This window comes from Eleutherodactylus coqui, chromosome 8, assembly GCF_035609145.1.
Source record: "Eleutherodactylus coqui strain aEleCoq1 chromosome 8, aEleCoq1.hap1, whole genome shotgun sequence".
Lineage (NCBI taxonomy): Eukaryota > Metazoa > Chordata > Amphibia > Anura > Eleutherodactylidae > Eleutherodactylus > Eleutherodactylus coqui.
In genome coordinates, this window is record NC_089844.1 from 189,876,971 (window position 1) to 189,887,408 (window position 10,438).

Sequence of the window (10,438 nt, forward strand, 5' to 3'; positions counted from 1 at the left end):
CCTCCAACAGGGAAATCGAAATACAGTGTATATCAGAGGCAGTGGTCTTTTTCCCAAAAAGTTAAAAAATATACTATATTTGGCCTGGCAGTGACCGTCTTCAGTTTACGCCGTGTCTGCTGGGGGGAATAGTCGCTGATTAATACCCAGCCTTGCGCATAATTGTTTCCTGGCTCTGTGTTCTGTAAGCGAAGTCAGCCTCCAACAGGGAAATTGAAACACAGTGTATATAAGAGGCAGTGGTCTTTTTCCCAAAAAGTTAAAAAATATACTATATTTGGCCTGGCAGTTACCGTCTTCAGTTTACGCCGTGTCTGCTGGGGGTAGTAGTCGCTGATTAATATCCAGCCTTGCGCATAATTGTTTCCTGGCTCTGCTGTGCGTTCCATAAGCGAAGTCAGCCACCAACCACAGGCCAATAAGCGGCACATTTAATTACAGCGTTCTGTTTCTGCTCTACTCGTAATACACCATGCTGAGGGGTAGGGGTAGGCCTAGAGGACGTAGACGGGGGCGAGGACGCGGAGGCCCAAGTCAGGGTGTGGGCACAGGCCGAACTCCTGGTCCAGGTGTATCGCAGCCGACTGCTGCGGGATTAGGAGAGAGAGGCAAGTTTCTGGGGTCCCCAGATTCATCTCACAATTAATGGGTCCACGCGGTAGACCTTTATTAGAAACTGAGCAGTGTGAGCAGGTCCTGTCGTGGATGGCAGAAAGTGCATCCAGCAACCTATCGACCACCTTCTACGCCGTCCACAGCTGCAACTCTGAATCCTCTGGCTGCTGCTCCTCCTTCCTCCCAGCCTCCTCACTACATGAAAATGACACATTCTGAGGAGCAGGCAGACTCCCAGGAACTGTTCTCGGGCCCCTGCCGAGATTGGGCAGCAATGGTTCCTCTCCCACCGAAGGAGTTTGTCGTGACCGATGCCCAACCTTTGGAAAGTTCCCGGGGGATGAGGCTGGGGACTTCTGGCAACTGTCTCAAGAGCTTTCAGTGGGTGAGGAGGACGATGACGATGAGACACAGTTGTCTACCAGTCAGGTAGTAGTAATTTCAGCAAGTCCGAGGGAGGAGCGCACAGAGGATTCGGAGGAAGAGCAGCTGGACGATGAGGTGACTGACCCCACCTGGTTTGCTAAGCCTACTGAGGACAGGGGAGGCAAGAGGGGGAGGCAAGTGCAGCAGCAGTGCAGGTTGGAAGAGGCAGTGCTGTGGCCAGGGGTAGAGGCAGGGCCAGACCGAATAATCCACCAACTGTTTCCCAAAGCGCCCCCTCGCACCATGCCACCCTGCAGAGGCCGAGGTGCTCAAAGGTGTGGCAGTTTTTCACTGAGAGTGCAGACGACCGATGAACTGTGGTGTGCAAGGTTTGTTGCGCCAAGATCAGCCGGGGAGCCACCACCAGCAGCCTCACCACCACCAGCATGCGCAGGCATATGATGGCCAATCACCCCACAAGGTGGGACGAAGGCCATTCACCGCCTCCGGTTTGCACCACTGCCTCTCCCCCTGTGCCCCAAGCTGCCACTGAGATCCAACACCCCTCTCAGGACACAGGCACTACCGTCTCCCGGCCTGCACCCACATGCTCACCTCCGCTGTCCTCGGCCCCATCCAGCAATGTCTCTCCGCGCAGCGTCCAGCCGTCGCTAGCGCAACTGTTTGAGCGCAAGCGCAAGTACGCCGCCACGCACCCGCACGCTCAAGCGTTAAACGTGCACATAGCCAAATTGATCAGCCTGGAGTTGCTGCCGTATAGGCTTGTGGAAACGGAGGCTTTCAAAAACATGATGGCGGCGGCCCCGAGCTACTCGGTTCCCAGTCACCACTACTTTTCCCGATGTGCCGTCCCAGCCCTGCACGAGCACGTCTCCCGCAACATTGTACACGCCCTCACCAACGCAGTTACTGCCAAGTTCCACTTAACAACGGACACGTGGACAAGCACAGGCGGGCAGGGCCACTATATCTCCCTGACGGCACATTGGGTGAATTTAGTGTTGGCTGGGACCGAGTCAGAGCCTGGGACCACTCACGTCCTACCCACCCCCAGAATTGCAGGCCCCAGCTCGGTGCTGGTATCTGCGGCGGTGTATGCTTCCTCCACTAAACCACCCTCCTCCTCCTCCTCCTACTACGCAACCTCTGTCTCGCAATCAAGATGTGTCAGCAGCAGCACGTCGCCAGCAGTCGGTGTCGCGCGGCGTGGCAGCACAGCGGTGGCCAAGCGACAGCAGGACGTGCTGAAACTACTCAGCTTAGGGGAGAAGAGGCACACGGCCCACGAACTGCTGCAGTGTCTGACAGAGCAGACCGACTGCTGGCTTTCGCCGCTGAGCCTCCAACCAGGCATGGTCGTGTGTGATAACGGCCGTAACCTGGTGGCGGCTCTGCAGCCTCACGCCCGTGCCATGCCTGACCCACGTCTTTAATTTGGTGGTTCAGCGGTTTCTGAAAAGCTACCCACGCTTGTCCGACTTGCTTGGAAAGGTGCGCCAGCTCAGCGCACATTTCCGCAAGTCCAACACGGACGCTGCCACCCTGCGGACCCTGCAACATCGGTTTAATCTGCCAGTGCACCGACTGCTGTGCGACGTGCCCACACGGTGGAACTCTATGCTCCACATGTTGGCCAGGCTCTATGAGCAGCGTAGAGCTATAGTGGAATACCAACTCCAACATGGGCGGCGTAGTGGGAGTCAGCCTCAATTCTTTACAGAAGAGTGGGCCTGGTTGGCAGACATCTGCCAGGTCCTTGGAAACTTTGAGGAGTCTACCCAGACGGTGAGCGGCGATGCTGCAATCATTAGCGTCACCATTCCTCTGCTATGCCTCTTGAGAAGTTCCCTGCAAAGCATAAAGGCAGACGCTTTGCGCTCGGAAACGGAGGCGGGGGAAGACAGTATGTCGCTGGATAGTCAGAGCACCCTCATGTCTATATCTCAGCGTGTTTTGGAGGAGGAGGGGGGGAGGAGCATGAGGAGGAGGGGGAAGAGACAGCTGGACCCACTGCTGAGGGTACCCATGCTGCTTGCCTGTCATCCTTTCAGCGTGTATGGCCTGAGGAGGAGGAGGATCCTGAAAGTGATCTTCCTAGTGAGGACAGCCATGTGTTGCGTACAGGTACCCTGGCACACATGGCTGACTTCATGTTAGGATGCCTTTCTCGTGACCCACGCGTTACACGCATTCTGGCCACTACGGATTACTGGGTGTACACACTGCTCGACCCACGGTATAAGGAGAACCTTTCCACTCTCATACCCGAAGAGGAAAGGGGTTCGAGAGTGATGCTATACTACAGGACCCTGGCGGACAAACTGATGGTAAAATTCCCATCCGACAGCGCTAGTGGCAGAAGGCGCAGTTCCGAGGGCCAGGTAGCAGGGGAGGCGCGGAGATCAGGCAGCATGTACAGCGCAGCGGGGGAACACTCTCCAAGGCCTTTGACAGCTTTATGGCTCCCCAGCAAGACTGTGTCACCGCACCCCAGTCAAGGCTGAGTCGGCGGGAGCACTGTAAAAGGATGGTGAGGGAGTACGTAGCCGATCGCACCACCGTCCTCCGTGACGCCTCTGCTCCGTACAACTACTGGGTGTCGAAGCTGGACACGTGGCCTGAACTCGCGCTGTATGCCCTGGAGGTGCTTGCTTGCCCGGCGGCTAGCGTCTTGTCAGAGAGGGTGTTTAGTGCGGCTGGGGGAATCATCACGGATAAGCGTACCCGCCTGTCAACCGACAGTGCCGACAGGCTTACAAATCATAAAGATGAACAAAGCCTGGATTTCCCCAGACTTCTCTTCTCCACCAGCGGACAGCAGCGGTACCTAAACAATACGTAGGCTGCACCCGCGGATGGAAGCATCGTTCTCTATCACCATCAAAAACGGGGACCTTTTAGCTTCATCAATCTGTGTATTATATTCATCATCCTCCTCCTGCAACCTCGCGTAATCACGCCGAACGGGCAATTTTTCTTAGGCCCACAAGGCTCAGTCATATTACTTTTGTAAACAATGTTTATACATTTCAATTCTCATTAAAGCGTTGAAACTTGCACCTGAACCAATTTTTATTTTAACTGGGCTGCCTCCAGGCCTGGTTAGAAATTAAGCCACAGTAACCAAAGCGATTAATGGGTTTCACCTGCCCTCTTGGTTGGGCATAGGCAATTTTTCTGAGGTACATTAGTACTGTTGGTACACCAATTTTTTTGGGCCCTCGCCTACAGTGTAATCCTAGTAATTTTTATGGGCTTCGCCTGCGCTCATGGTACAGCAAGGTGTGTGGGGTTGGCCTACACTTTTGCTACATAAATGTAACTGGGGCCTTGTCTATACTGCAACTACTGAAATGTGAAAGAGACTGTTATCTCCCTAAACTGCTGCAACGGGAATATTACTGTGGCCTGTCTTGACTGCTACTGAAATAGAACTAATACTGTGCTCCCCCTATACTGCTGCTTCGGAATTGTTACTGGGGCCTGTCTAGACTGCTACTATTACTGAAATGGAACTAAGACTGCACTCCCCCTATACTGCTGCTTCGGAATTGTTACTGGGGCCTGTCTAGATTGCTACTATTACTGAAATGGAACTAAGACTGTGCTCCCCCTATACTGCTGCTTCGGAATTGTTACTGGGGCCTGTCTTGAGTGCTACTATTTCTGAAATGGAACTAAGACTGTGCTCCCCCTATACTGCTGCTTCGAAATTGTTACTGGGGCCTGTCTGGACTGCTACTACTACTGAAATTGAGCTAATACTGTGCTCCCCCTATAATGCTGCTAGTAATATGTTACTGGGGCCTGTCCCTAATGCTACCACTGAAATGTTACTAATTCTGGGCTCTGCCTATACCGCTGCTAATGCTATATCACTGGGGTGTGGAAACGGAGGCTTCCCAAAGACATGATGGCGGCGACGCCATTTCCCACCAACGCGGTTACTGTTGAGGTGCATATAACCACGGACACGTGGAGAGGACACGTAGTGCCTCAAAAACATCCCCCTCCTCCTCCAACAATGAAAACATTCTTGGCAAATACCTTTGCATTGATCCGTCTGGTGGCCGTCCAAGAATTTCACCTTTAACGACACAAGAGAGCCCCCCCACCATCCCCCCGCCACGGTCCACTTAATCCTGGCCACATTCCGAAAACCAACTAAATAAAACCACGCTACTAGGTTCGCAGTCGCCACCACATTCCCACCAACACGGTTACTGTTAAGGTACATATTACCAGTCTGACTGGGGCATGCACTGTGGGCCGAAGCCCACCTGTATTGTATCTGACGTTAGCTCTGCTGTCCAGGGCACTGCAATGGGATTTGTTTATGTACCGCCGGTGGGTTCCAGGGAGCCACCCATGCTTTGGGTCCACACGGACTTCACATTAGGGATTTGTACCTGCCTGTGTCTATGTATTAAAAACCCCGGTCAGACTGGGGCATGCAGTGTGGGCCGAAGCCCCCCTGCATTTAATCTGACGTTACCTCAGCTTTGCTGGGCAATGCAATGGGATTTATTTATGTAACGCCGGTGGCTTCCTGGGACCCACCCATGCTGTCGGTCCACACGGAGTTGTACCTGCCTGTGTCTACTTATAAAGAACCCCGGTCTGACTGGGGCATGCAGTGTGGGCCAAAGCCCAGCTGTATTTAATCTGACATTAGCTCTACTATCCGGGGCACTGCATTGGGACAAACTACAGGATCAATACAGCGCTAATGAGACGTGCACAGCTACGCTAGCATTGGAGTCCGCTGTAGGCCCGCGATTGCTGAGGGTTTGTGCAGAGGCCTATGTCCTGGGTGCAGTGAAAGTCCGCTTCCAGCCTAGGATTGCTGAAGCTGTGGGCCGAGGCCTATGTCGTGGATGCGGTGCAAGTCTGCCATGTTTGGCCGCTCAGATCAATTTTTTTGTTCATGTATTGGGTTTCCTAGGACCCACCTATGCTGCTGGTGCAAACTTAGTTCCCATTGCGGTGTTTGACCTGTCTGGCACAAAGGCACTGACTGACTTGGGTAGGGGGCAGAGCGCTGACGGCTTTCCCCTTGCAGTGTTGATTGAGCTATGTGACACCTTGACAGAATGAATACTGTGTGGCACATGGATTCCCCATTGCTATGCCCACGTTTGCAGCTCTTGAAGGAGGTGGCACAGGATTGGATGTCTCATTGCTTCTGTACAGCATTGTGGGCTATCGCCCTGCCCCTTTTCAAGAGGGTCGCTGCCTGGCCCTGCCAACCCTCTGCAGTGTGTGCCTCCGGTTCCTCCTCATGGCAGACGCACTTATAAATAGACATGAGGGTGGTGTGGCTATGAGGCCAGCGTGTGGCATGAGGGCAGCTGAAGGCTGCGCAGGGACACTTTGGTGTGCGCTGTGGACACTGGGTCGTGCGGGGGGGGGGGGGGGGGGTTGGGCAGCATGTAACCCAGGAGAAGTGGCAGCGGAGTGTCCTGCAGGCAGTGATTGTGCTTTGTTGGAGGTAGTGTGGTGCTTAGCTAAGGTATGCATTGCTAATGAGGGCTTTTCTGAAGTACAAATTGTTGGGAGGGGGGGGGGGGGGCCCACTCTTGCCGCTATTGTGGCTTAATAGTGGGACCTGGGAACTTGAGATGCAGCCCAACTTGTAGCCCCTCGCCTGCCCTATCCATTTCTGTGTCGTTCCCATCACTTTCTTGAATTTCCCAGATTTTCACAAATGAAAACCTTAGCGAGCATCGGAAATATACAAAAATGCTCGAGTCGCCCATTGACTTCAATGGGGTTCGTTACTCGAAACGAACCCTCGAGTATCGCGGAAAGTTCGACTCGAGTAACGAGCACCTGAGTATTTTGGTGCTCGCTCATCTCTAGACATGATGCGATTCTTTCCATGCGCATAATACAGAGTGCAAATACGCCCATGTGAATGAGTCCTTATAACCGACCCATAATGCTGGTGTGGCAGGATTTGGACAGGATTTTGGTGAGAAGGATTTGGACAGTATGCTGGATGGACCTGCGATGCGTGACACGAGAGAGCGAAGACATGGCAGGGATTATTGGACCAACTATGGATGCGAAATACAGAAGTCAGCCACTTGAGGAAGGACACAAACTGGTTCCCTCCAAGGTGTAACATAGAAGATATCTTCTCTTATCTATACATATTCAGGTCTCGGTGACAACCAAAATATCGCTCGCTGTATATTGTATGGGATGCTGGCAGCATTCTAGTCTTCAGTTACGTGAGCTGGAGATATACCAGGAAGGATGACAGATTGCAGCGCCAGAGAGAGCGGAGGCTCGTACCAGCGGTTCAGGCCCAGTCTGAAGCTCTCACCTATCACTTTGTCCTTAATAAAGGGATGCCTTAGAAGTCCGGGCCAAGAAAGTCTCAGGGCTGGATCCTTTGTCAAGAGGCCCTGCAGAAAGTCCTGGAAGAGAAAGCAAGAGTCGTTACATCTCTCTATGGTAGATCTTACAGGCTGCACAGACTTAGAGCCGAGCAGTAATTGGGGTAGGAAGAAGGTGCTCCTATCATAATGACACTATATCCACAGTCTCCGGCAACGGCTGGATATCCGCAGTTAGTAGAGAAATAACAAATCGCTCAACCTGGAGGAAAGAAACTGGCTGAAGACCAGAGTAATGCAGAGAACTGCCCACCCTGGAACATCAGAAATCTGGAAGCCCACCTTTAGTTCCGTAGAGACCCCACGAGGCCATTGTACAGGCTGCTGGGTGATGATGCTGACTAGCTGGAATATACTGTGTGTGTAGAAGGGAGGCGTCCCAACAAGCAGCTCATAGACGATGCAGCCAAGAGCCCAGAGATCGGAGCGATGGTCATACGGCCGTTCTAGAACCAGCTCCGGAGACATGTACAGAGGAGTCCCTTTAATGGAGCGAACCATGAGCGTGTCCAAGCTGAGTTCTCGAGCAAAGCTGGTGGACAGTAAGTCGACAACACATGAGGGGTTACAGCAACTCTGGTGACAATGACAGAGGTTACCAAGAGACAACAATCAGATCTGCAGCAGAGACCCCCATTGATATAGAGACACACAGGTGCCCCCCCACCCCCACCGCTATAGAGACACACACAGAGGTCCCCTCCCACCAATATAGAGACACACACAGAGGTCAACCCCCCCGATATAGAGACACACAGAGGTCAACCCCCCCCCCGATATAGAAACACACACACAGAGGTCAACCCCCACCAATATAGAGACACAAACACAGAGGTCAACCCCCACCAATATACAGACACACAGAGGTCAACCCCCACCAATATAGAGACACACAGAGGTCAACCTCCCCCCCCGATATAGAGACTCACATACAGACACACACTAAGGTCCCCAGCCCCCACCGATATAGAGACACACACAGACGTGCCCCTACCCACCGATATAGAGACACACAAAGGTCGCCCCCCACCCCACCCTGATATAGAGACACACACACACACACACAGAGGTCCCCCCACCGATATAGAGAGACACACACACAGGTGCCCCCCTCGATATAGAGACACACGCACACACACAAATATACACATAGGGTTCTCCCCCCACCAATATAAACACACACACAGGTTCCCCCCACCGATATGGTGCATTCCATGGTAACGGACAGGACACGCACATGAAAATGGATGTCCTGGAGCAGGAAGGGGTTTACTAACAGAATAATTAATTACATTTTCTTGGCAACAGATCGGACATCTAGTTAGTGGGCTATTGATTCTACTATAAATTACATAATATAACAAATATAAGTTACATTACCTCATTGCCTTATTTTTGGTCACGTGTTAGTTAAATACATCTATTCACTTCTATACTGAAACGCAGACTGAATAAATCTTTCTTTTCAATCTGTCAAAACTTGTGGAAACACGTGTAAACTTGCACGGTCAAGTTCGAGTTCAGTATTAGATCTGATTTTGTTAGAAGAAATGTATGAGAATAGTAAAATATACTCTCTAGAATATATATAACATATATATGTTTTAATTTTTTTTTCAAAAATTCCCTCTTTAAATGGTATGAGCCATATAGAGACAAACACAGAGGTCCCCCCCGCCCACCGATATAGAGACACACACACACACACACACACACACACACACACACACACACACAGAGGGTCCCCCCACCGATATAGACACACACACAGAGGGCCCCCCCCCCACCGATATAGACACACACAGAGGGCACCTACCCCCACCGATATAGACACTCACACAGACGGCACATACCCCCACCGATATAGACACACACAAAAGGTCCCTCCCCCACCGATAAAGACACACACAGAGAGGTCCCCCCCCCACGAGAGACACACACACACACAGAGGTCCCCTCCCCCTACCGATAGAGACACACACAGAGGTCCCCTCCCCCTACCGAGAGAAACGCACACTGAGGTCCCCCCGCCGATATAGGGACACACACAGAGGTCCCCTCCCCCCACCGAAAGAGACACACACAGAGGGCCCCTGCCGATATAGGGACACACACAGAGGTGTCCGCGCGCCCCCACCGATAGGACACACGCAGAGGTGTCCGCCCCCCCACCCCAACCGATATAGGGGCACAAACAGAGGTGTCCGCCCCCCTGACGATATAGGGACACACACAGAAGTGTCCCCCCACCGATATATAGACACAGAGAGGTCCCCCCCAACACCGATATACAGACACACACAGAGGTCCCCCGCCACCGACAGAGACACACACACAGAGGTCCCTCCCCCCACGGACAGAGACACACACAGAGGGTCCCTCCCCCCACGGACAGAGACACACACAGAGGGTCCCTCCCCCACCGACAGAGACACACACACAGAGGTCCCTCCCCCCACCGACAGAGACACACACACAGAGGTCCCTCCCCCCACCGACAGAGACACACACAGAGGGTCCCTCCCACCGATAGAGACACACACAGAGGGTCCCTCCCACGCACCGACACAAAGGTATCCCCCCCAGCGATATAGACACACACACAGAGGTCCCTCCCCCCACCGACAGAGACACACACACAGAGGTCCCTCCCCCCACCGACAGAGACACACACAGAGGGTCCCTCCCCCCACCGACAGAGACACACACAGAGGGTCCCTCCCACCGATAGAGACACACACAGAGGGTCCCTCCCACGCACCGACACAAAGGTATCCCCCCCAGCGATATAGACACACACACAGAGGTCCCTCCCCCACCGATAGAGACACACACAGAGGTCCCCCCCGCCACCGATATAGACACACACAGAGGGTCCCTCTCACCGATAGAGACACACACAGAGGTCCCCCCCGCCACCGATATAGACACACACAGAGGGTCCCTCCCACTGATAGAGACACACACAGAGGGTCCCTCCCACCAATAGAGACAAACACAGAGGTGTCCCCCCCACGCACCGACACAAAGGT

The 10,438-nt window shown here is 53.2% G+C and overlaps 1 protein-coding gene across 2 annotated transcripts in view; it reads right to left on the reverse strand.

Annotated features, from left to right (window-relative positions):
* Positions 1 to 10,438, reverse strand: part of STK36 (serine/threonine kinase 36) — a 104,921-nt gene that overhangs the window by 73,343 nt on the left and 21,140 nt on the right. For both annotated transcript variants that reach the window (XM_066577137.1, XM_066577136.1), the window contains exons 5-6: positions 7,689 to 7,938; positions 7,334 to 7,427 (exon numbers count right to left, since the gene is read on the reverse strand). In XM_066577137.1, coding sequence (XP_066433234.1) covers positions 7,334 to 7,427; positions 7,689 to 7,938 — 344 coding nt within the window. The remainder of the gene's footprint in view (positions 1 to 7,333; positions 7,428 to 7,688; positions 7,939 to 10,438) is intronic.